Here is a 27,818-nt window from a genome sequence, read left to right as displayed (position 1 = left end):
CATAAAGTTTTAAGTCAAGGTTAAATTTCATTCTGTGGTGACAAAGAATTTAATTCAAGGGTGTTCCTGCTTAACCTTTCTTGCACTGTTACTGTTCTTTAATTAAATGCATTCCCCCAGTGAAAAGGAAGAATAATGCGTGCATAAGTCAACCCTTGCACTGTGGTCTAGGAGCAGCAACTAATTCCACTGAAGGCAAATTAAACAAGAAAAAATATTATCTGAATGCATTCATACTTCCCTCATTGTCAGGTATGGAAAAGAACCACAGTCAATAAGGACAAACATGCTGGAGGTAGAAGTCAGATTCTGTCAAATTTTGGATTAGTGCCATAACACCTGCATCAGTTTTTCAACACCGTTGTGGCTCCTGCAATTTTAATTTGATTTCAGAAGACAAGAATTGTTCTAGAAGAGTACTGATACAGTCCATTGTAGAAACCAGCACTGGGCTGAAAAAAAAATTAGTCAGGTTCAGCAGATTTGGCTTGATCCCAATATACCTAAGAACTATCATGACTTATCTATCTTACTAGTTTTACTTCTTAAAATTCAAAATTTGGAGTGATTATTGAATTCCTTTTTCTGACTAGGGAACTATTAGCCTAAAAATGCTGAGAAACTGTTACAGAATGTTTTTATAGCAATTGTGTAATTCACCATATGCAGTCTTGACACTGTGTAGTTTGCCTATGAAAGCCTGTTATTACCACCATCAGTTAAAACAAAACAAAACAAAACAAAACAAAACGAAACTCAAAACCCTAAGAAACTTGATGCAGTATGAAATCCTACAAATTATAAATGTGACAAGATTTAACTTTCTCAGGTCAGTAACAGGAGACACACATATGCACATACACACACACATTACATTCATGCCACAATCCCAATTTGTATACATTACTAACCGCAAAAGTAGGATATCTAAGTCTGGAAACCAGTTTGACTACATTTGTATGTAGAAAGGATATTTAGTGTAAGGGAAGATCCATAGAAAAACAAATAAACTGAGAACCGGTTGTGAGAAAGTAAAAGCTAAGGTGTTCGGAGAATACATCAGGCAGAAAGCATGCTTATAAAGATGAGAGACCTGCCAAGATCCATTAGCATTGCCCTGAGTAAAGCGTGAGAGACTCCAAGTTTAAACAGGAAAGTCATTTTGAGAAAGGCACTTCATTTCCTTGGAGGACTCTGCTTACAGGGCATTCCAGAGTTGTGAAGAAACTGAAACCAGGCATTATAGACAGGTGCTTTTTTTTATTATTATTTTTTTTCAGGGTATAAATTAATTGCATTAAATAGAGAAATGTTTATTTTGGATCCACTTAAAAGTTGTGTGTAGATTATAGTAGTGCAAAGTCACCACCTCTCCCTGCGCCCACAGTGTGAGAGGCAGCTTTGCTCCCAAGGCCGTTTGTGCTCATTAGCACATGTTTGTGCAGAGACTAACATGTCCTTTATCTCAGGTGCATAGATTATCACTCTAACGCCTATGTGGCTTTCAGCCCCGTGGTGGCTCATAGCCATATAGGAGAGTGTCCAGAATTAGCACCAAACCATTCAGTCTGTGTTTTCTGTTTAATCTGTTTTGCTTGTGCTTTCTCAGTAAGTGCAGTGTTTATGCCTACATATGAGCCTTGTTCCTCAGGCACCTCAACCTTTCCTGTCAGCTCCAGGTACGTTTGGTCTACTCACTCCTGGGCTGGGAACAGTAAAGGCAGGTGACCCTTCAACAGGTGGGTTGTGGGACCCTTTTCTGGGGAATGGAGGCAGATGAAGAGCCCCTCGCTGGCAAATGCCACAGTAAGGCTGAGGAACAAAATCATGTTCTTTCATTAAGCCAAGAGCAGGTAAGGGTGTAGGACCCTGTGCAATGGTCTTCTGGTGTATTTAAAGGAAGAATCAAGAAAAACTGTAGGGTACTACTTGAAGCCACATTAAGATATTGCATGGAGATAAAAAGGGGGTAAAGTTCTTGCTAAAATGACAATCTGGACTTGTATTCACTATTTCCGTCTCTGAGAAGTAGTATAACTAATTTGAAGTGATCTTTTAAAGTACATCAGAATAAATTTGTGATTTCTTTTTATTTAGTGGGTAGATCCAGCTCAAGCTTATGTCAAATCTAAGATAATTTTTTTCTTAATTCGAAATATAATAGCCAGTGATAAGACATTCTGAGAAACTATGCAAGACAAACTTAAGTAGTGATACCGAGGGTGGCAAAAGTAGGAGACTGAGGTATAAGGTTTTGGGTTTTTTTTTGCCTTGACTGCATGCAGGTTTTACATCAGAACATGAGGGATTTTTCCTAACCAAATAAAAGGTAGGGTGTTATAGGAAATTATGACTACAGACAACCCTACTACTGAGCCACATGCTGGGTCAACTCTGCCCATCTACCTTGCATGAGAGACAGATGCTCTGACAAGTTTAGGTCTTTAACTAAAAGTCAGCATAGCATTTATAAATGCATAGGACATAGACAAAACCATGAACAAGCAGATATTGATTATTAATATCTATTAATAAGAATTTGAGAGCTTTCATGGACCAAATTCTGTATCCTGCTAGGAGAATGGCACCCTCTGGTGGACCTTCTTTATGGAAAATTTCTAATGGAAATTGCAATCATAATTTAGAGGCTGTTCCTCTACCATAAAACTGAATATATTTTAAGAAGTGCTAAAAATTAAATAAAAGGAGAAAAAGGTATTAGTGATAAACAATATAATTGTCACAGTTGTCCAGTGTGGAAGCTTACAGTTATTTCTTGCACAATAAAGGCCATGTGAATATTTAAGAGAACAAAGAAAGTTACTCAGAAACGAAAGCTGCTTGTTAAGTGTTTACTCGAACTATCTCTTCAGAGCTGTGAGCAGCTAGTAAAGAAATTACTCTACAATTCTATGAAATAAAGATTTCTGAAGACAGTAATGGAGTACAGGAAATCAAAATAATATAAGTTGTGGTTTAACCCAATGAGCAGCTAAGCACCACAAAGTTGTTCACTCACTTCCCACCCCCAGTGGGATGGGGGAGAGAACTGGGAAAAAAAAGTAAAATTCGTGGGTTGAAATAAAGACAGTTTAATAAGACAGAAAAGGAAGGATGATGATGATGATAATAATAATAATAGAAAGAATGGTAAGTGGAGATACATAAGAAGTGATGTACAATACAATTGCTTACCACCCAGTGACCAATGCCCAGCCAGTCCCTGAGCAGCAGTCGCCAACTCCCCCCAGTTTATACACTGAGCGGGGCATCATATGGTATGGAATAACCCTGAGCCCAGTTTGGGTCAGCTGTCCTGGCTGTGGCCCCTCCCAGCTTCTTGCTGGCAGGTCATGAGAAGCGGAAAAGTCCTTGACTAGTATAAGCACTACTTAGCAACAGCTAAAACATCAGTGTGTTATCAACATTATTCTCATACTAAATCCAAAAACAGCCCTATACCAGCTTCTAGGAAGAAAATTAACTTTATCCTAGCTGAAACGAGGACAAATTCAGTTGTGGTTTTTTGTTTGTTGTTTTTGGTTTTTTTTTTTAATACAAGTGCTCTCATTTACTTTTTCATTACAGCACGACTCAGTTGATTTTGGGACTACAGTAGTAGCAATTTTTTATTTTCAAATATGATGACAGTCATTGCTAAATGTGTTCTGTAGGTTACAGTGGCATCGAAGTCTTGGGAAATCAGTCAGCATCTCCCCTGCAGATAAGACAGGTGATCATATCCACAGGGGTCTTTGAAGACAGCATATTCTGGCACCTTCTGCCCATCATACTTGCCCTGCTACATTGCACTACCTGTAACTTATCAGGTAACTGGATGAACTGGGTATACTCCCAGACCTCATTTCTGCCTAAACAACATGCAGTCCATAAGATATCTTGCTACTGCATGGTGGTCCATGAGAATAAATTTTGGGAAACATTACTTTATGAAAATTAACATCTATATCATCTGCACTATACTGTAGAGGAGAATATTCCAGAAAACTTTTCAAAAAACTTGTGTTTATCCTAAATAAACAAATTATATTCTAGGCAATGTAAAAGAATAAGTATAACCAAGTAAGATTTTTCTTTGTGTGACCACAACTAGCAACTGAAAACTGATGAGTTTTCAGTGAGAAAATATTTAGAATTATTTAAGGACAGTAATTTGCAACTGCAAAATTCAGTCACCATTGGGAACCCCAATAGTCCCAAGCATGTAACAGAAACATATCGGAAGTGACAAAGGAAAATTAATTAGACATTTTTACATAATGGTCAAAGAGTGCATTCCCTCATTCAATGCAGCCTTCACATGCTTACGGAATTTTAAGAAAACCAGACTGTATTCTGCATTATATTTAGCTGCAATAACAAAGAAATGAATGAGCCTGTTTTCTCCATTGTCTTCCTATAAATTTGTCCTCAACTAGCCCACATTCACATGAATTATTATTAATTTCCTTTTTCTACTGTCGATGATAAAAAAAAGCATAAAGCCCCATGGAGAAAATGAAATGAATAAATTAAAAACCAGACAATTAGAAGTCGCCTGCTTAGATTTCTCATTAAAATTCCATATTATTTAGTTAATTGTGACATAGACTCATTTTTGCCAGCCTCTTGACAAGGATTTTTGTCAGCTGCTTGACATGAAGCTTGTTGTTAGCACTAGATGCAATAAGGCCAGGAAAAAAATAGTTGTGGAGCAGTGTCAATCATTTGATATGCACTGCATTTCCAGAAAATACAATCTCACTTTTATTCATCCCATAATTAATTAAAAATATTGACATGTCAAGGAGAGTTTTTTTCTAATATCACTATAAAATACAATTAAAAACAAGATAAAAGCAAGAGAAATGGGCTGATTAGAGTCAAAGGATGAAAAATGGCTGAGCAGCTGCATCCAGAAGCAGTGCTTTCTGTGAAAGAGACAGACTATAAAAGAGCTTTTTCTTCTATAGAAAGAAATCTAAAGAAACCATAAGTTCCTCCAGGGACATTTTATCAAGCAGGGCTTGGGCAAGGTTTGAGAGTGGAAGTCCCAGAGGAGAAAGAGGCAAATGTAAAAGGGAGATGGTTGCAGAAGAACAGGCACAGCAGGACATATGGCAGGAGAAATTAGGAGGATAAGCAAATGTGTTAAATAAACATGGGAGAGTGAAGGTTAAATTGGTTGAATCTGGAGCAGAAACCCACTTTCCTCTGTGAGACTCACCAGCTGGAGCCTATGGGAATATGGCGGTCAAAGATCTAGGCCTTTGGAAATTGCAAAAGGTATGAGACTTCTCAGCAGCCAAGACCTGCAGTCAGTCTAGGTAAGGTATCACTGTTCTCTGAAGAGGAGCAAATACTTTTAGGAGCTGGATGGAAGACTTGCCATCTTTATTGGTTTGGGTTTGGTTTTGCTATTAGATAGTAACTTGTCCTATGACCAGAAACCTTAATAAATTTGAGAGGAAAATTTACAACTTACTGCATTCAGATGCTGGAATTTTTACCACCTCTTCCTGCAGCTGCAGTATGTACTTGCAAATGCATATGCTCCACTTCACCTAAAGGGTTCCAGAGTTGAAATAAAAAAACAAAAACAAAAACAAAAACACATAAAAACTACAACCTAACAACCAAAACCAAAGTTATTCTGCTGCAGGAATAAGGGACTGTTCAGTTGAACTACAGTATGATCCTATGTAATGTTCAGAATAATCTCATTTGCCGTAGGTCTCTAGTAGTTAATAAAACAAAAATGCATGTTAAAAACAACTGCTGTCTTTTGCCTGAGGCTTGTTACTAATTTTATCATGCTGTTGAATAATTTGGACCTCATTTCAGGGATCAGTTAAGTTGACAAATGTGATTGTGGCTCTTGGGGAGGAGAATGATGTTAAAATTTTTAGGTTTAGGACATAAATAATGATTTATTAAAGGCATTATTTTTTGTCTCCTCTAGCATCTGTGATACTCTTACAGGTTGGAGTACATTTCTAAAAACCTTTAAAAGTGGTCTGAGTCAGTTTCAGCTAGTTCTAGTGAAAGAAGCCTGACTACCGCGTTTTTGGAAGAGCTAAAAATCTACAAGCTGATCCAGTAAGTTAAAGAAATTAATCCTGTAAAAAAAAAAAAAAAAAAAAAAAACCACATAAAATAGTCTTAAATGCTTCCGAATCTAAACAGATTTCTTTAAGATGATGTTTAATGTTACTTCTCAGAGGCATAACACTTTGCAAAAGGGTCCAAAGTATTTTGAAATTGGATTTCTTATGTACATTAATAATGAGATTTATCTGTGACAGGTGACAGGAGCTTTTATATTTTAAGAGTTCCCAGAGAGTTCATTCACGTATTTTGGATACAGAATACATAGTCTGCGTATTTAATGATTTGAAGAAAAGAATGGTTGCAGAAACATGCAAACAATATTTTGAGTCAATATTTCCATGAGAAAGGCTGCTCAAAATCAGTCAATAGCTCACAAAACCAAGTTCAAAAATTTTAATTTTAATCCCATTTCTCTGTGTAAGTACCAACATGTCAGGGAACATTTGGTTTTATCTGGAGTGATAGAGTTAGATGGATTTCAAATTTCGAAACGACAGGGATATCTAAAGGTATGGTCCTTCCCTATCCGAGGTAACGGGAGCCTTGTTGCTAACTTTAGGATGGCCAGGATCTTACCCTTCCCAAAGAGGGCTTTACAATGGGAAGTGCTGAATAACATGATGTGAAATATTCTTAACTGGGAAAAAGATAAAGGATATAATTGCATTTTGCCAGAAGATACAATCTTCAGCTAGCTAGTTTCGTTTACCAGTCATGGCTAAAAGAAGGAGTTTTAAGAGTAGTAGTCTGGGCTTTTGATTTACCTCTGACATACAGTGAAAAGTGGCACATATGTGAGTATAGCCTTTAATATCACCTAGAATGACTCCAGGACCACTGGCAACACATCACCAGATCTGGCTTAACTCCAGTTTGAAGTTTTGCAGCCACGACCCACTCAGTCAATAACACAGACTGTCCCATGAGGATTCAGACATTTACTTTTAGACACAGGATGAATGAATATTTAGTTGATAAATGAACACTGTCTGCATTTTGGAATGGGCAGGTACATTAACTTTTAAAGAGTTGAGATTGAAATCTTGAGTGCCTGAAGTTAAATTGTAAAACTTCAACACCCACAATTAGGAGACACTGATGAAGACAACACTAATTTTAGAATAGAATAGAGTAATAGTATTCTCTAAGCAGATGATGAGGGGGTTTTGTCCAGTACTTCAAACCCCTTCCTCCATACCCTCCATCACGTTTCTTACTTGCCACAGTAGTACTTCATGGTGGAATCATAGCACTGCCTTGAATCTCTCTTGAAAGATTAAAAGTGAGTCACAAAGGACAAGAGCATTACTAAAGGTGGTGGGGTTTGGTTTTTTTTTTGTGTTACTGAAGAGTTCATTCACTTGACAACTCAATTCCAAATATCTTGAAACTGTTTTTCCAGTTAGCTGATTTTACACACAAAAATCTTCTAGGAATGGTTTTAAAACAATAGTGCAATTTATGTAGAATATCCAACTTCTTCCTGTTTCAGTGCTAGCAGTGGTCTTATTCCACTTATTGTAGGTAAATGGCTGTCTTTCATGATCACTTGTTAATATTGTTTCATGTTGCTGAAAATGCTTAGATTTTCATTGATCATGAGTGCTTGTACAAAAGAAACTGAGAAAGAGAAGATGAAAGAAAGAGTGACATGAGAGTCAGGAAGATGTGTGCGAAAGAAAGCATGTAACCTTGTGAATATTTAGACAAATGAAAGGTAAAAGTTTATAAGCAGTCACTCATATGAATTTTTCCAGAAACATGGGCAGTACAAATTTGAACTTCCTCGGGTCAAAAAAGGCGGTTGAATTAAGAACTCCCACAGCATATGTGGGTGTGTCTTCCACTCCTCATGCCATCCTGGAAACAAAAGCTTTTTTGGTCTTGCCTGTTTACCATGCTTAAAACTGAAAAGTTTTACGTGTATTGGAATGCTTGAAATTAACTTGAAATCAAGGGTTTGCTCGAGGTTTTTTGTTTGTTCCAAAAACCACACTTTATCTTTCAGTTTTTAACAAGATAAACAAACAAAACCAAAACCAGATATTTGCACAGCCATAATTTACAAGGTGCCTTCTAAATTATCATAAAGTATTGTCCTAAATAAGCAATATTCTGTAATTCTGTCAGCTCTTGAGATTGTCATCTGACGGCTTCTTGACTGTAGTCTATAGTTCTTTCAAAGGTATGACTTTAAGGAATTTGAAGAATGTGATATACTGCTTTATGCATCTAAGATTGGGACAGTCTGGTGTTCTGCCCAATGCTAATTTCCAAATTATGTATATTATGGTGTCATGATGTCCTGGTTTTGGCTGGGATAGTTAATTTTCTTCCTAGAAGCTGGTATAGCGCTGTATTTTGGATTTAGTATGGGAGTAATGTTGATAACACACTAATGTTTCAGTTGTTGCTAAGTAGTGCTTACACTAAATCAAGGTCTTTTCAGCTTCTCATGCTGTATCGACTGAGAAGCCTGGAGGTGCACAATAAGCTGGGAGGGGGCACAGCCAGGACAGCTGACCCAGACTGGACTAAGGGATATTCCATACTATATGACATCATGCTCCATATATAAACTAAGGGAAATCTGGCTGGGGGGCTACTGCTTGGGGACAGGCTGGGCATTGGTCAGTTGGTGGTAAGCAATCGTTTTTCATTTGCATGACTTTTCTTTCTTGGGTTTTATTTCTCTTTTTTTTTGTTGTTGTTATTTTCCTTTTTTTCTTCTTCATCATTATTATTATTAAATTATGAAACTGTTCTTTTCTCAAATCATAAATGTTCGCACTTTTACTCTTCCGCTTCTCTCTCCCATCCCACTGGGCAGGGGAGTGAGTGAGCGGCTCTCACCCCGGGTGTGGTGGTTTGCTTCTAGCTGGGGTTAAACCACGGCACATGACCAGTGATATAGTAGGAGACCTCTCTATTGTTACCACAGTACAGAGCACCAAAAAAACACTGTGCATTGAACTGTATTAGGACAGTGTCTATGTCTGTAAGTGTGAAGGCTAGTGTTTCTATTTTATTGAGAAGAATCAAAGAAATAGTGAAATACTTTGTTGACCAACGGTCTGGTATAGAAGTAAGAACAGGACAAGATCTCCCCGTTCCAATCTTCTGCTTCAGTTACTGTCTTTCCTGATGCTGAGAAAAACTCGGCAGTATCTTGAAACAGAGACACGCTTAGTAAGGTGGAAAAGAGTGAAAGGCATGTTTCTGTGACCTTTTGGCAAAGAACATCCTCCTAGTTATGCCTGGGAAGTACATTCCTCCAGTGAAATACTGACATTTTCTTTGGCTTGCAGGGCTTTTCTTAAGAAAACTGGCTTTAACTCCCTAGTCTGGCAGCACACAATCCAGAAATTTGCCTGCTGTGAAGGACACTTGAGGTTTTGTTTAATATTACTTTATTGTCAAGGCATTATACTGATCCAAATTGTGAAGTAAACACAAAATTGGATTTACTGTTCAGATCAATAACAAGTCAGACTGGTACACTAGAGAGTTGTAATATGATTTTAGGAAAAAAACAGAATACAGACACATGAAAAGAAGGGAATTGTTACACTAATGTAAGATATTGGAGACATGAGAGTCACGCTCCCAGCTAATTTTAAGTGGATATATTTAAAACTTCCATATGTTTAATATGACCTTGTAGTTTGAATTTCTTCTCTCTCCTAATCACTAAAATATTATATTTTCTGTGCTAAATTGGCTAAGTGTGCATAGTAGTATTACCATAAAATTTTCTGTCTTCAGTTAAAACTTTATAGACTTTTGATAATTAATTTACAACTGTTCCTTATATGAAATAATTATTATACCTATGTATTGTTATGGTAGTATCTAAAGGCTCTGAAAAGGATTGCAGAAGTATTATTCCTGATGCTGTACAAAGAAAGAGTGCTATCTACATCATACTAGACAGTAATATGATGCAACGGAATCAGATTTGTGTGATGAAACAGTGAGTGCTGAGGACTTGGCATCCAGAGTATCTCTGCTCTCACAGTTTCAGACAAACTTTCATCTGGCCCCGTGGACTGAACACCTACCTGTTAACAGCTGTGTTGCATCAAGTGCACACCTACAGCACACCTTCCAGCTTAGCTTCGCTCCAAAATAATCCATTTTGTACACTTAAAGAGTGCTTCACATATTAACCAGAGCATAGTAAGTGGGGACAAAAAAAAGATCTACTTCAAAAGTAAAGTCCTGAACCAAATTAAAACACTAACACAGGGGCACTCCTATCGTAGCCACAAGGGCAAGGACATAATAATACTCTGAGGGGAGGGATGTCTGTTCATACAGTGCATGGAATCAAAAAGCTAGGGTTAGAAGGGATCTCAAATTTACTTAATGCATTTCCACGAGGAACAATCACATATATGTCTCAAGAACGTCCAAAGATGGTGACGCTACAATCCCTCTAGTAATAATAATAATAAAAATAATTCATTATGTGCTTTCCATTAGCATTAGGTCTCTGAAGACTGACCACTCTTAACCTGAATGCCTGCACTGTGTTCTGTTTCCAGCTGTTTTTTCCACCTCTCAGGAGCTTCTGCTGCGAGGCTGATTCAGCTGCTTGTGCAAAGTCCACTAAACTGCTGTGAATTATCAAGGAAATCTGAAGTTGACCTCAGTTGGTACCTTTATAAGTGGCTGGGTCATTCCTACAACAGGAAGGGATTTCTGAGAGGGACCATAAAGCCCATCTGAGGAGAAGAGTCACCCGCAGTCAGCCCTGTGCAAGCTGCCTCTGCTCATCCATTAAAAACCTCTGTCTCCCTTGCTGTATGTTGAGTTCATTACTCCTTACCCGGTTCCTCTAGAAAGGAAAATTAGTTCATTACATTTGTTTTAGGAAGGCCCAACTATTGTGGTAAAAAGTAAGAGATGTTTGGAAGGCTTGTGTTTCACGGTTTAGACCAACCACTGCTAGGAATCAGACCAGGACTTACATAGGGATATGTTATCCTGCGTTTTTCAAATTATGGATTTCCTCCACCTTTTATTCCTGAAACACCATTTGTGATGGAGGCTGTGCCTGATGTCACTTGGAGCAGCAATACCTCTTTTACCATTCTTCTTATTCTTGCAACCGAATTTGCAGGAGATACATCTTTTGTGGGACCTGAGGACCTCTGTGCTGTTCCAAGTTCTGAAGCCCCTATAATCAGACACATGTCCTACTGTGGATATGTGTGGTTACTGTCCCCTATCAGTGCTGAAGGTTAATGTAGTTGGATGTTGATGTAGAATAGTATAGAAATCATGAATTAGGTCACTGAATGGATCAGATGTCATTTTAAATTTTATCACAAGATTGAGTAAAATTCTATGGATTCCTCAGTGCTTTGATCCTGAAGTAGCAGGAATGTGTTCAAAGCAATATTCTTATTAAATCTTTAATGAAAAATCAGCACCTTTCACAGAATATCACATTGCATACTAGATTGTGTAGAAGTCACTGTTGTGTGCTGAGGTTATTTTTGCATGTTATCGTGTCTCTGCTTAACGCAAGTTTGCCCTTAGGAGATTTGTAGATTTTAAGTAGAAGAAAAGATCTAAAGGTAAATACAAAAAAAGATGAAGGAAAAAAATGCTTATGAAGACTGCTCTGCATTCATCCTGAGAGATTTACCCACAACACTTTCAGTAGGTGGGAAGAGGTGTGATGCAGGCAAAACAAGCTTTAAAAGTGCTTAGTCCTCAACCTCTCCAAATCTCTTTTTCCTTGCAAAGTCACCAGATTAGCATGAAATTTGATGACCAAAATTTAATCCTAAGTGCATGACTCTATTAAAATATAACTGGCCAGTAGGTCCTGATAAAATTCTGACATTCAAAACTAAAATATTTTTTCACCAAATTCTGGTTTAGAAATGAACTTTATTCAGGTAAAAATGCCTGGGTGAACATAAAATTAAATTATTTCTAACCAGGTCCAACATCTGGTAAAAGTAAATGAAACAAACCAGCCTTTATATACCATCTGAACACCTACTGAGAATCAAACCAAAGTCCCTTTAACTGACATTCAGTATGAATGACATTTATTTCACTAATCTTTTCTTGTTTCCTCTGTAAAGCTCAAGTTTTCTTATTTCTACGTTCTGAATAAATCATTTGACATTTGAAGAATTGATGTGTGAAACTCCAGCTCATGAAAACTTCAGACAGTAAATAATGGAAGTACACTATGGCAAGCTTTCTCCTGAATTCTTTGTGTGATGCCCACCATTTTTGGTGTATATATTGGGTGGGGCTGGGGTGGGCAGGGAGTGTCACGATTTCAAGACTTTCACCACACCATAAGAATCTCCAGGGGCTTTTCCATGAGAAGAGTAAATGTCATTTCCTGGATTGCTTAAAAATGCTTCTTTTCCTGGTACTCTTTCATCCAGCACTGTTGAAAGGCATGCAGCTGATATTAAGTGCTGTACAGATAAACATCATGACAACCATCACGTTACATGAGCATGCAGAAGCTAGGGATTAGTTCCAGGATACCACTTTTCTCACTCAAACTGAACTTAATACTTAGACTTTTCTTTGAACATCTGCATCTGAACAAATATTTTGATCATACTGAAACCACTTTATAGATTAATAAATGAATAATAACTCTTTGTGCTATCATTCTGGGGTTGACTGTTTTTCCCTCAAGCCTTTAAGATGTCTCTGCATCATGTATGGCTAACATTTATTATTTCACAATTCCATTGAAAAAAATATATTTACTTCCCAGGGCAAATCTAATTTCACAGTGTTTTTGACAAAGTTCTCTGGTTCAGACATAGCATATGATATCAAAAAGGTTCTTTCTTCAAATACAGCTTACACCACCTCCCTGCAAAACATAAACTAACCCAACAAAAGCATGCTTTTATCAGCAGAGAGACATCTACAGTAGGGTTTTTGCCAGCATAGCTATTGTGACTAGATGGTGTACTCGTTATTTTTATCTCCCACATCCTAGCCATGATGGGTATACTGGCAAAATTAAGTCCCTGTTGAATCATGGCCTAAAAAGCTATCGAGCTGTCAAGATGATAAAAGCAAAAGTCAAAGTTAAGCTTTTCTATTTGCTAAATTTCTTATATGTGAGAGGATCTTCGGTCACATTGGTAAGAGGAAAACAATCCACCGACTTGAAAGCAGAAAGGAAAAATCACTCTCAAGAGATGCATTTCTCAAACAGATAGATATTAAGCTTAGTATTTGCTAATTGGTTCTTGTGCTGCTCTCCTTGTGCATTATTTCCAGCAGTTACTTTACTAGGCTACTCCTTTATGTGCATATTGGGTATAGACTATTAGCTGCTATTTCAAGCTCCTCATTTTCTTCAGAAGTGCAATCTCTGTAAACATTATCACAGCCTTGGGACTGTGTAAGCAGCTGGGTGTCTTAATAAATAAATAAATAGACTAAATTAATAAAAATAAATAAATTAAATAAATATTCACTGCTAACAGAGTCATTATTATCTTAGCCAGACTGTGTGCCCTTAGTGGCTTAACTCTGGCCAACCCCAACAGATGAGGGTAGGGAAAAAAAAGGGAAAAGAAAATAATCGCTTTGCTGATTTCCAGTCTAAATAATTATCTAAAAGCCCCACAGCTGTAGGTGTCCCCTGTTTACCCTTATCATCCATGAGGGAGACAGGAAGGACTAGGAGAAAGGGACCTATTAATTAATTAGCAAGAAGGACTTTGAGAGACAAAACTGTTGTGGGCAATAAAATGTGCTGACTCTTTCTAAAACCTTGGTTCTACTTTTTAAAGCATTTATGACATAAGGAAGAAGAAATAAAAGTCTTTCTTCACAATGCCATGGGTTCCAATTTTCCAGGAAAAAGCCCTCAATATTTAAAGCACTGTTTTTCAGATGAAATTGGAGTGTGTATGTGGTTCAGCTTAATGCAGCCAGCTTCCATACTCCCTGGATTGTTAGCACTGTAAATCAAATGTTATTCTGGAGATACTAGAAATGTGTTTGATTATGCACTAAATGCTGAGACTTGCAACAGCTGCTTTTAGCTACCAGCACAGCAAAAGTATTAGCAAAAAGCTGCCATTCTTCATCAATTACAACAGGGAATGGCAGTATTGCTTTTGTGGACATGGCTGCTTCTGACAGCTGAGAGAAAAATATATATGTGTTCGGTGTCATGTCTGGAATGCAAAACAGGAGAAAAGTGTGCTTCCCTGATTGTGTCTAGTATTCAAGATATTGATGGAGCCAGCAAGCTTGTGTTATTATCAGGGCTGCACAGCCATGAATACCTAAACTGGAAACTGTTTTTTTCCAAGTCAAATATGCCTTCCTCACTTTACTTTAGTGGGAGTCAGCTTCAGGAGTATATCTTCAAAACATATTATTGGTAATTTCTTCTATAAAAGATAAGCCCCAAAAGGGCGATGTCAGCATCTCTCTTTACAGATGCATACGTTCTCCCAGTACCGGAGCTTTGCTAAAACTGCCAGTGTCAGGTCAGGGGAATATTTATTGAGACAGGGGATCTCCTGATCTGAATTGCAATGTAGTGCTGCAGTGAGTCATAAATTCACTTTTCCTTTTTTTTTTCCCCCTTAAAAGAAAAAGTAATCACAAGAAAGGTAGATGTTCATTAGGTTTTTACTTGATTTCTGAAAAGAGGATGGACATTGTTCAGATTGCCAAGGTGCTATGCTGGGAATAGTTTAGGAACAACGTTGTGCAAAGTATTGAGTTTCTATGCCAGCAGGTATGCCCTTCTTTCCTCCCACCCATAAAAAAATGTTTGCACAATTACCTGATTTCTTTCAAAAGTACTAGGCACCAAGAACTCCCAGCAGAGTGACAAAACCACAAAATCATATATGTAGTGGGGAGAGGCTGTACAGCAAGATGATGACAGCTCTTCTAACTATACCAGAAAATCCTGTTGCGGGGAAAAAAAAGAAAAAGAAAGCTTATGGCAGAAGATCTGCTATTCAATCATTACTTATCATGAGTAGGTGCAACTATCTTGATAGTCTGTTACAAAAAGTAAATTCTATGAAAATTTACGTACAATGTCACCTATTCATTTCCTACTAACAAAAGACAGGCAAAAAGTGAACAAGACAAATGGTAAAATTACAGCCCTGGACTTCAAAAGAGGAGAATTGAACTTCCTCAGGAATCTGCAGGATCTCATAGGAGGATCTGAAGAGGTTGTGGGATCTCTGTCATTGGAGATATTCAAAATTTGTCTAGACAAAGGCCTGAGAGACCTGCTCTGACTGAACCTGTCATGGATCTATGTGGAGTGGAGAGGGGCTCCAGGCAAAGCCTGTGGAACACTTATGCTGAAGGCCTGCTCTCACATGCAGTACCCCTTCCCTTCTCAATTACCCCCAAAACTTTATGCTCCCATCCAGCCCTCTCTTGCCTCTTCAGACCCTCAGAGCAGATCCCCTTCACTTTTGAGGAAAATAATGCACTGCCACTACTTAACTGAATTTTGGCATTTATTACCAAAGTTAATGGGATTTGCAGGCCTAGTGAAAGTTGACCTTAATGAGAAAAGACTTGGTGTATCACCATCTTCTTTTTCATTTTTCTTTGCAATTCTATTGACTATATATTATTTTTGCAGGAATCATGTCTAAATAAGTCTGTTGTCTTATTCTAGTAACCTTGAATCATCTCATTTTCCTCTACAGTGAAATAACCAATTTATCTAGTCCCAGTTGAGATTTTTGCTCATGCCCTTCAGTTCAATGAACTAAACATGAGAAATTAAGATTTCCTGGGGTTTTTTTTGGAAGCTGACAACAGCTCCACAGTCAGCAAGGTACCTCACCTACACTTTGGTGATGCGAAACCTATTTCCAGGCTGAAAGAGTAAAAAAAGTCAATATTTTAGTCTTTTATTAAAAAAAAATCGGGGTGCGGGGGGGAATCAATAAATTAAAATTTCTGTTTTGAAATTGGGGATGTTCTGAACTTTGGAGTAATTTTTTTAACAAGTTTTGACTGGCCTTTCAAAAGCAATTTCAAAATGTCAAATTGGATGTATTAGAAAATTTTGGAATTTCTTTTTAGTACTTTTTGGTTGGAAAGAGATTTAATCAGTACTGCTTTTTCAGAGATTCTTTTTATTTTGGCAAAGTAGCATTTTTACTAATGAAAGACTGTCAGAAAAAATGGTAAGAATTCTAGAATTCAAACCCTTATTTCATAAACGTTCTTATTATGGTATAAACTCAGGCTTCCTATAGTTCCCTCCAGTCATTCTAATATAAACTATGAGGCTTTTTAAGTGCTATTTTAGTCAGTTTGGCCAATGATTTAGAGATCTTGGGCCCCATTCTATTTGCAGTTATTGCTGGATTGCCTTTGGACTTCAGCCAGAGTAAAATTAGACTAGTATGCTTCCTGTAATTAAAACAACTATTTACAGTATGTTAGTCCTCAGTATTGTCTGTAATGTTTTAAAGAAAATATAATCTTCATTAAAATTCCATACTATTTCCTTGAGCCGTTTGAATGGTTTAGCATTATATTTCTTTTCTTTCTAAAGTATAAATAAATACTTAAGCACATAATTCCATTCTTCTGCATTTTATAATGCCTTACATCAAATATTTGTTGATTGCACACCAAAAATTAAAAATATAAATATTTTTAAACGCTGGCTATCTTATAAGGTATTTTTAAACAACAAAAAATATTGTATTTTTTGTTCATTTAATTACTCCATGTGGTAACGTAAGGACATATTTTAATTAAAATGTCATGAGCTATAGTAAATGTGATCCTCCAGCACTGCCTTTGTGCATTGAAGAATTTGAACTGTAGCACCCTGTGTTATTGCCTGGAAAAATAAAATTAGATTTTAGAGTCTACTTTTAAAAGTATATTGGTTTTATGCTTCGCAATAAAATAAAAAGCTTGTTAGATACAATAGATACAATGCTTGATAATATTGAAAGATGAGAAACCAATTTCAGAAAACCCATTTAGAACATTAGGTATGTATTTAAGTTAGTAAATGACTGGAGACACATTAAAAATTGTGCCTGACCTCTCATAAAAATATGAGCTTTACATATCATCTGCTTGTTGTAAACGATTTGACAGAAGAATTAATACAGTTGAAACTGCTATCACTCTGAAATAGAATATTTTTCATATTCGGTGCCTGCTACTTATCAAGCTAAAATATTTGAATTTCTGCCTTAACAAAACTTAGTTTATAAATCAGCATTTCTTCTTTCTTTTGTGTAATAAGGTTGAATCACCTGGAGCATGTACCTAAGAATATCCAAACTAATATTTTTAGACAACTAAGTCTGTGCAGGGATCATCAGGCACCTAGGTCGACAGCAGAATTTTCAGGCAGGCTGATGGCCACCATCTGCTTCCTTCACCTTGCAACATCACATTTTTGCATGAGAATTTAAACATAGATATGGATTCAGCTGTGGTGTTTCACATGCCTACCTGTGCATCACTGGTATACGCAAACCAGTGCTACCAGGGTCCCTGTGCCACCCTGGCTGCAAAGTGAGCTGCAGGTGCATGGCATGAGTGTAGATGCCTACATGGTAGAAGTCTAATAATAGGTGACATGAACTCCACTGTAAGTATTGCCATGAAAGCATTCCTTCTGGTGCACACTCGTTCAGCAAATCTTTGTTTTGGTAAATAATTTCTAGTTTGGAAAAACCAGCTGGTGGTGGTGGTATAGCAGGAGCTGCTTGCTGGTCATAGTGGCTTTGGAAAGAAGGGGAGATGGTCACTGCTTTGTAAAAAGTATATTGATTGGTTTTAAGCTGCTGTTCGTAGAGCTTAGGAAACAAACTGTGGAATAGGGGATGAGCTCCTAAATCCATTCTCAGCAACAGTAGCTTTGCTTTGAATATGCAAAACCAGATAAACACATTTACTGATGTACCTGTTGTTTCAGTCTCCTGAGACACTGTATGGATTAAATTTACGAAAAATTCCCAACTTTGCTTATTAAAAATCCCCCCACAAACACATTCAATACCTCACATGTTAATCTCTTAAATATATGTGAATGGTTACATCATAACAAGAAAAATTAAAGTTCCTTGAATATTTTAACTCAAAATTTCTTACCTAAACCTGTTGAAACATAAGGGAAGCTGATGAATATACTGGGTCAGTAGTTCTTGATTTGTATTAATTTAGTACACTTTGTAAAGCTTCTCTGATTCTGAAGCGTTACCAATTCATGCATTCAGTTGTGGATCATAGAATGGTTTGGGTCAGAAGGGACCTTAAAGATCATCTAATTCCAGCACCCCAGGGATACCTTCTACTAGGTCACGTTGCTCAAAGCCGCATCCAAACTAGCCTTGAATGCTTCCCCACATGGGACATCCACAACCTCTCTCAGCAACCTGCTCCAGTGCCTCACCACCCTCACAGTACAGAATTTCTTACTTATATCTAATCTAAATCTATCCTTTTCCAGTTTAAAGCCATTACCCCTCATCCTATCACTACAGACCCTGATAAAAAGTCCCGCCACATCTTTCCTATAGGCCCCCTTTAAGTACTGGAAGGCCGCTATAATGTGTCCCCAGAGCCTTCTCTCCTCTAGCCTAAACAATCCCTCACAGGGGAGGCGCTCCAGCCCCCTGATCATCTTTGTGGCCCTACTCCGGACCCACTCCAACAGGTCCGTGTCTTTTGTATGCTGGGGGCCCCAGAGCTAGACACAGTACTCCAGGTGGGGTCTCACCAAAGCAGAACAGAGGAGCAGAATCACCTCCGTTGACCTGCTAGTCACACTTCTTTTGATGCAACCCAGGATATGAATGGCTTTCTGGGAGCAAGCGCACATTGGTGGGTCATGTTGAGCTCCTCATCCACCAACACCCACAAGTCCTTCTCCTCAGGGCTTCCCTTAATCCATTCTCCACCCAGTCTGTATTTGTGCTTGGGATTGCCCTGACCCATGGGCAGGACCTTGCACTTGCCTTTGCTGATCTTCAGGAACTTCACAGAGGCCCACCTCTCATACCTTTCAAGGTCCCTCTGGATGGCATCCCTTCCCTCTAGAGTGTCAACCACAACACTCAGCTTGGTGTCATCCACAAACTTGCTGAGGATGCACTCAGTCTCACTGTCCCTGTCCCCAACAAAGATGTAATATAATACTTGTCCCACTATGGACCCCTGAAGGACTCCACTTGTCACTGGTCTCCACCCAGACATCAAGCCATTGACCACAACTCTTTGGGCATGAGAATCCAGCCAATTCCTTACCCACTGAGTGGTCCACCCGTCAAATCCATATCTCTGCATTTTAGAGGGAAGAATGTTTTGCAGGACAGTAGCAAAGTCAATTACAGTTTATGGATTTGGAGTGGGTTTTTTTGTTTTGTTTCACTTGGAGGAAATACATTTATGAATTCCAGTAATTCGGTGTCACACTGATTTATCTTGTTCATTGAGTGTGACTTTTTGTTGTGGGTTATCTTTTATTCAGATCTGAATAGAACTTAAATACTCTACCATGTGCATAAGAAGGTAGGCAAAATGAGATAAAATGTAAATAGATTTTTGTCTGTTAAATACAGATCATCTTTCCTTCTTGGTCTTTTTTATAACTACAATATGAAGTCAAAATCAGATTTATTTTAGGGATTGATTTGATGTGGTGAAATAGTAAAAAAATGAGTTGATATTTTATCTATAATTCTACAAATAAATTAATAAATCACAACTCTCCATGTGAAGGTAAAAATTTCTAGTATTATATATAAGTTTTCCATAAGAAAAAGACTGCAGCATTTTTTTCACAAGCTTTACCAGAGCTAAATCTGCCTTCTGAATACGGCCTAGCATAGCAAACTAGTATATCTTACAGTCCTCTTCAAAGTACACTGTAATTATTTTTTCCTGAACTAGGCTTCTAAGGATTAAAAGAAAAGCACTGATAGTGATAAATACAGGTGCAGAATTGTAAATGAAATGGATAAAAAATAAGCGGTACTATTTAACTAACAGCTTAAGTACTTAAGAGGCACAATGCTTTCTTAAATAATTTCCTTAAAATTAAGTCATATTTAATATGTCTCATTGCAGCCTCAATATTTCAGTTAATATTGATTTCAAATCTCAAAATCAGTACATGATAAGGTTTAAGAATTCTTATTTTTTAAAAGAGCTGTCACGTAGACTTATATGTTTTTTTCAATTTGCAAGTGAGGTGCAGTGAAGCAAATCTCTTAACCATCTATATTTGTTGTCCAAAGTTAGTCAACGTGAATAGTCAGTAGTCAAAGAAGTGATTTACCCTCTTTAGGTGATGACCAGTGCTGCGTGTGACAGGTCTGCTGATTCTATCAGATAGCCTCAAGTGTTGGAGAGATCTTCGTTACGGTGTTTGCAAGTTCTCTGTTAATAACTTCTGAGAGGGCATGTTGTGACTAGCCTTCCAGAAACATTAGATTTTTTAATCTGGACTTTTGGTAGGTCTTCTCAGTGCTCAGCACTTCAGAAAACAGGTGCACATACAAAGAAACTTAACTTTCTGCTCTTGCATTTATAAATCTTTGTCTGCCTGTCCTGTTTTCTTATTGAGAATGTTGCTCCCTTCAAGGTGCAAAACAAAGGCCTTGGTAACAAGGCCACAAAATTTCAAGGCCACAAAATTTTATCAATTCATACTCAGATGACAGAATAAAATGAGGTCTCTGAAGCAGCAACCACTGTGGCATCAGAAACTTGAACCTGGCCCAAGGGGAGACTTGGGAATGTGTGACATTACTGCTTGCTTTTTTTTTTTTTTTTTTTTTCCAAAAAGTGCAGGCTATTGCCTTAAAACAGTCCCAAAGCAGCACTTCTGTCAGCCACAGCACTGTCACCCAATTCCAGCTCAGACCTCAGCATCTGGGAATCTGCTGCTTTGCTCCACCACTTCAGAAGGGAGCAAAATTCACCAGCCTAAGGTCAGAACACAGAGGAAAGAAGGTTATGTTAAAAGTAGCGTTTCTTTTCAGTGGAAGAAGTGAACTGATTTTTTTAGGTTGGAAAGGTAGTGAGATAGTATAGCAGTGAAGGAAGAAAATTGTGTGTGTACCAGGAAGGGAAGTTGTTCTATACAGGAGTGAACATGACTTCTTTTGTCAGTATAATTGCTCCAGAAGGAACAGATCTCCCTTTTTCTTCCACAACAGTAAGAATTCAAAGGTGCCACATACAGTGAACTTCTGTTTGTCAAGGGAAGAGGGGAAAAAAATTGAAAGCTGCCATTTTCTTCTCCATCTTGGTCATTGGAGTAGAACTAAGTTATTGTTGTGGCTCCCTGAATTTCTGGAGCAGAAAACATGGATGAAAGTGGGAGATCCTATCATAAAGATACTCCTTATGGACAGGAACAGATGAAACCCATCAAATGCTCTACAGGTATTAGATAGCTTCTGTCTGTCATTCCAGTAGGAAAATATATTCCTCCAGCTGGGCTTGTCTAAGCTATTTAATGTATAGTCAGTTAAGGCTGTGTGTTATGTAAAGAAAGGCACAAGTGTTTGAGGAGGCACTGCTTCCACAATTGTTATACTGAACCTTGACTTTGGTCTTCTCTAAGACATTTAGTTCCTCAACTTTCACATCCAGAAAATCAAAAGACTAGCTTCAGGCTTTTATTTAACTGAATCGATCTCACCTCAATGGTTTATTTTCTTTAATTTATTCATTGTTATTCTTTTATTTTTTTAGAAATTGATTATAATCAGACTTTGCCTCAGCTTGAAAACATGATCAGCTATTGACTTTAAAAAGTGATTGTTAGTTGTATAACACTTGTGTTTCTGTGTCTTCTTCAGGAGATAGAAAGATTATCTCTTGGAATACCTCTTCATTCTCTATTGCTCAATAAACTGTAACAGGAGCAGTCCTGTATGACCAGCCATCATGCAGCAAGTATTTTTACAATGTTAATTCCAAACACTTCAGCACCATTGTCAATCCTCATGTGGAGCATTAGGGGGGAGGGAGGAGGGCCAGGACTGAAAGGAAAATCCTCCAGCTACTTTTGCTATGAGTTATTTTCCTGTCTAAGTCATAGGACCTTTCACATGGAGCATCTCTCAGTTAGGCACTCCCAGAAATAAACTTTGACAAGTCCATTAAGGTTAATTTTAGGTTGTGAACATCCTTTGAAACTTGCCAGTTCTCATTACAGAAAAGGAGCGGTCTTGAAGTGCTTGCAGTATGCCACAGATATTATTGAAAAAAAGTCAGGTGACCTCCAAATGCAGAACATTTCTCAAAAAAAAAAAAAAAAAAACAGGTGTGGATAACCCTCCTCCCTTTGCTATTTTTCATATGGGTTGTCTTAACCCTCAGTGACTCCAAATCAGTATTGCAAATCCCAACATTCATTTGCACAAAAGATCACAGAAACTATTAATTCTTCAAAGCTTATGGGAAAGCCTAAATATGTGGCCATTTGTTTTGCTGAAGACTATAGTCTGAACACTATTTTCATTATGGGGCAGTGGAAAAATGCAGATAAATTGCTTAGTGACCAGCAGGAGGGACAAGATATTTCTGCAAGACTATTGACATTGACAGTGAGTGTTCTGCCTTCATTTTCATTTCTTTTGCTCCATAGTATGGGTCCCCTCTGAGTTGGAATATAAAGCAAACTGCACTAGGTCTGGTCTATAACCATGGCTGAGTATCAAGGGGAGGTTCTTTCTCCATGGTACTTTTGTTTCCTACTGATTTGTACTGGAAGGAGAAGACGACTGAAGTTCGGATTTTGAAGACAACTGGCTGAACCTAACACCTAAATTCCTTCTACAATGGGAATGTGAATTCCAAGTTTAGGAGATTACAGTATATTTTTTTAAGGTACTTAGAGATTGGTTCACTGGCATAGTCAGGAGTTACTTGACCAAACACTTGTTTTAAAGGCAACTAACATATTTTACTTCCACAGTAGTCAACCTTTCACAAAACTGTGGGGCATATTCCTTTTTCAATATCCAGTATTGCACTTCCCCAGGCCTCCATCCTATATGTCTTTGGCAAAAAGTTTTTGCAAGTACTGCATGCATCATAAACTGTTTAGAAATATCTTCAGATGGTGGGCTGCTTCCCCTTTCCTTCCCATTATACCTCAGCTGTTACCTAGATGGTTGCTAGCACGGAGCTGAAGAATTGACTGATTTGTTCTCCCTTTGCTTCCAGTGGAACAAGAATTACAACAGAATCCACTAGCGAAAGGACTAAAGTGCCTGAAATATCCCTGATCACTGCTCTATACTGAAAAGGTGATTACCTGTGTTTCTTTGCAGGTGCATATGTGCTTCAAGTAAAGGCTACAGATGCTGATGATCCCACTTATGGAAACAGTGCTAGAGTGGTGTACAGCATTCTTCAGGGGCAACCGTATTTCTCCATTGATCCGAAGACAGGTAAAATGTTTGTCAGCAAGAGTGGAAGATATAAACTCTGGTTTTTGATTCATGTGGGCAGTATCAATTAAAAAATATGGACTGGGCTGATATGGCCAAAAGCCAGTAAAGTAACTTTGCACATGATTCAGTTTTGGGTATTGTCTGGTTTTTGAATGAATTACAATCTGTTGTAGAAACAAAAGAAACATGTTCCAATCAGCCCGGGAATATCTAAAATACATATACATTTAACTATTTTTTTTTTATGCTTTATCATTTCTCTGTAGCTAAAGCTTTATCTGCTACATGCATTCTATTTTTTTGGTTTTTTTCCTGATGATTCAGTTTTGTTTCTTGGGTCTACGTTCTTTCTCAGCATAAATTCTTAGCATTTTTACTTGCTGAACTTACAGACAGAAGTTCTCTAGCAATTATTGTTTTGCTATACAGAGCGAAACTGGGACTGTGGAACTGCTAATCATTTCCTGCCCTCCTCTTTTCCTGGGGCATAGTATGTTTCTCTGGGGTTATTGGATGTGTGAGCAGAAAAGGATAATACTTTTAAAGAGACTGAAGTATTTGGGAGGTTGGTAGACATGTTAATTAAGTATCTTGTCCTATATTTCTAAATGTCATTCTTGTTTCTATATTTAGCAATTCAGTTATGGAGCAAATAACCTACATGGTGAATGCCATGCATTGTGTCACCCCGAATGTGTTACAGGGATAGTTGCCCATATGCTCCTTCCAGCAAATAGTTGCTCCTTCCAGTGAAGCTGTTCTTGAATGTCAGACTGTGTGTTAAAGAACCTTCTTCCCACATCAATCAATAGTTTGGCTCTAAGAGTGGCTGTATGAAAGCCTCCTAAGGCTGTTAGTGCACTGTCTCCAATGGGCACATTCCTTTGTCACATGCTCCATTTAGCAGATGATATTGCAATTTGCAGTGAGCAACATTACTTTTCAAACTGAAATGGAACATCTTCAAGTGTCTGGGGGGAAAAAAATTATTTACCTTTATACTTCCTTTTTAATTTCAGTCTTGTAAAGAATGAGGAGGAAGTCAATGTCAAGAAAAACCTTTACAGAAGCCACAACTGGAGTGCTAGTACAAGTTTCCCAAGGAAAAAAAATATTAGTTGTTAGTACTTAAAGAACTTTTTTTCCTGTAGCACTTTGAATTACTCAGCAGGGAGTAGTGAGAGGACCATAGGTGATAGCCTGCACCTTACTAACCCTGGAACACCATACAAACCCAGTGTTTCCACATCTGTCTACTAACAACTTTAATAAGTTACTCAGGTGGACCTTGGTGGTAAAAGAATGGACACAGTTGTATAGGAAGATTCATGAAACACCTAGCCATGCATAGCTTAAAATCCTATACCAGAAAAAAGCATATAGGTTCATGCTTCTTTGAGCAAGAGTAATGTGCCATAACCTGTCTTACATTAGAAAGGTCACAACATGAGAGTTACCTGTGGATCTAACAATGACTGTAGAGATAAACAGTATGTGAATAATAATGTACAGGGTGCTGCTTAATAATTTGTTCTTAAATCCAGAAGTCTTGGGCAACACTACAGATCATCTGGCATTTCCAAGTTTTTATTTTATAACTGAGGATATGATACAGTAGTTTTTCACTGCAGAGTTTTACTGCCAGACACCTGCCTTAAGTGTTTTTGACAGAAAAGGGGAAGAAAGCCATTTGGGTACAAATGACAGACAAACTCAGAACTGCTGGCAGATGGAGAAGCATTTTTTGGATTGCTGTTGTTGGCTTTTCTTTTTTTTTTTGCTGTCTCTAGCATTCTAGTGACAATTTTGATATATTCTCTTGTGCTATTTAAAGAGCTTAAGAACATCCATACTAGGTCAGACCAAAGGTCCATGCTGCTGTGTATCATATTTCCTGCTCAGCTCTAGTGAAGAACAAAAGAAGTGTTTAGTGATGCACCTCCTCAGTACTCTTCTAGTCTTCAACAACTTGTTCTTATGAAGTTCCTGCTGGGTGATTAGCTGTGTCCATGCAACTAAATCTCCAAAAGGATTTCTCTTTCATAACTTGTCCACTTCCCAGTAGGGTTGACTTGTCCAGGAGCACAGTATCTGCACAACCAGTGACTAGAAATTCCACAGCAAAAGTTTTTTTGGGGGGTGAAGAACCAGCTTTTCTTGCTCCTTTGAAGCATGACACTTTTTAACTTATACCATACCTCACATGTACATCTCATGAGACAGTGAACAGTTAATTCCTATTTGTTAGTTCCCCAGGACCTTATAGATGCATATTCTCCCCCCAGTCACCTCTCTTCTAGATTGAAGACTTCTTTAAGTGGAAACCATTCCATAACACTGATCATCCTCCTCCACCTTCTCGGGATGAGAAAGCGCACACAGTATTCAAGAAGACAGCTCATACTGATGTATAAAATGGTTAATCATAACACTTTTGTTCTTTATTCCTTTCCAAACAGTTCCAAACATTCTGTTTACCTTTTAGCATGTACCACACAAGAGATGATATGTTTGTGGATATTTCTATTACTACCTCAAGATCTCATCACAAAGTGGTAATGGTGAAACCGTTGACCATAACTTTATATGTGAAATAAGGAGTGTTTGGCATGCACATGATTTTACACATACTCCTTTCTCAAATCATTCCTGATAGGTGATAAACATTTACACTGATACAAATCTAGTACACTTAAATAGTTCTTAACCTTTATGTGTCTGAATGTCACAGCTGCCCCTTTACTGCTCTTCTTTACTGACCACCTAATTTTTTGCAGTACTTTTCTGGAGGTAAGCAGACTATGTGGAAGGAGGAGAGTTAGCTTTTATTGCTCTTGCAGGAAGGTTAAATGCATTACAGTCTCTGCTGGAGAGCAGCTGTTGGATTGGCACATTTTAAGGCCTCAAATCTTATACATGGGGGTTACATTTTGATGCTGTGAAATTGCTTTCCTGATTTTAATGTGAGTTTTCTTTAAAATAGAGCACTTCTCTTAAGATAGATAACCTCCCTTATCTTTCCTCTGTACATTCTGTTCTGTTACTAAAATGTCCTTTTGACAAACTTCCTTCCACCCAATGTTCTGATGTGTTTATGAGGTCAGTATTCTTAGTTATGGCTAGATGTCTCCAATTTTTTCTTAGACTCAGTATTCTAGTCCATATTATGACCACAGTTATATTCTTGAAACACAAATTGGTGTCAGCAGGAGTATTGATGTTAATATTTGTTCAGGAGGTTTTTCATGGAACCTGGATTTTCTCTTCCACATAAGTGGATCATCAGCTGTTGAGTTATGGCTCAATAACTTTGCAGGATATATCTTCTGGTCCAGGTCCCATACATACTATTTTCAATTTTCAGCAGCCTCATTGAGACCATACTTTTCTGCACATTTAATATTGATAACATTTGCAATGAAAAAAAAAAATCAAAGTTATTCAATTCTGGAGCTAAACAATCTTTATTGTAAAATCTTAAGTTAGAAAGATTTACAAATACTCAGAATACCATTACCTGCATGTTAAGGCATCTACATTATAATAAGCCTTTGATTTAAAGTTTGGATATTCTTTGCGAAGCTGAAGCTGGAATATCAAAATCTGTAGCCCTTTCTTTCCTAAGGATTTTTGCCTTCATTATATTTTTCTATTTTACTGGTTAGATAACTTTAAATCACCTTTGTCCTGTCCATATGAACTGAAGATTTTGGTAGAAATAGTATTTTTCAGGGGTTTCTCTATGGTTTTTAAACAGAATAGGTAGTAAAGGGAAAGTGCCTATGAACTGCTAGATATGAAAATTATTCTAATTGATTATTTTTGCTGGAGACAAGGGCTTTCTACAGAAAAAAAAATATAGCATGCCCTTATACTTCCAGATAGGAATAAACAGCAGGTGACTGGGAACTTTACTACTAGACCAATAGCCAATTCTTCATTTTCTGAAGACCATCTGTAATATTCTAACTGAGAAAGCCACTGGGTTGTACCTAAACAGGTATAACAGTACAACGAACTGTATCTCCAGCTCACAATCTACTATCTGCCCATATTCAGTTTTTTCTACATACTGTTATTTTGTTTTGCTAGTATAACAAGGGAAGTCTTTAATTTTCATAGCTTTTTTCTCCTCAGAATTAGCATACCAAGGATGTTGTAAAATACTGTGGATCGTATAGTCTCCACAATGCAAAAATATGAATTAAGAGATTCAAGAGAAAACCTAGTAATCTTCATACTATTTAGAAAAGGATT

The 27,818-nt window shown here is 37.6% G+C and overlaps 1 protein-coding gene across 4 annotated transcripts in view; it reads left to right on the top strand.

Annotated features, from left to right (window-relative positions):
• Positions 1 to 27,818, top strand: part of CDH12 (cadherin 12) — a 591,360-nt gene that overhangs the window by 495,651 nt on the left and 67,891 nt on the right. For all 4 annotated transcript variants that reach the window (XM_064443425.1, XM_064443423.1, XM_064443424.1 and 1 more), the window contains one exon: positions 23,439 to 23,558. In XM_064443425.1, coding sequence (XP_064299495.1) covers positions 23,439 to 23,558 — 120 coding nt within the window. The remainder of the gene's footprint in view (positions 1 to 23,438; positions 23,559 to 27,818) is intronic.

The sequence above is a fragment of the Phalacrocorax carbo genome, chromosome 2, assembly GCF_963921805.1.
Source record: "Phalacrocorax carbo chromosome 2, bPhaCar2.1, whole genome shotgun sequence".
Classification (NCBI taxonomy): Eukaryota; Metazoa; Chordata; class Aves; order Suliformes; family Phalacrocoracidae; genus Phalacrocorax; species Phalacrocorax carbo.
This window is presented reverse-complemented; position numbering and strand designations above follow the sequence as displayed.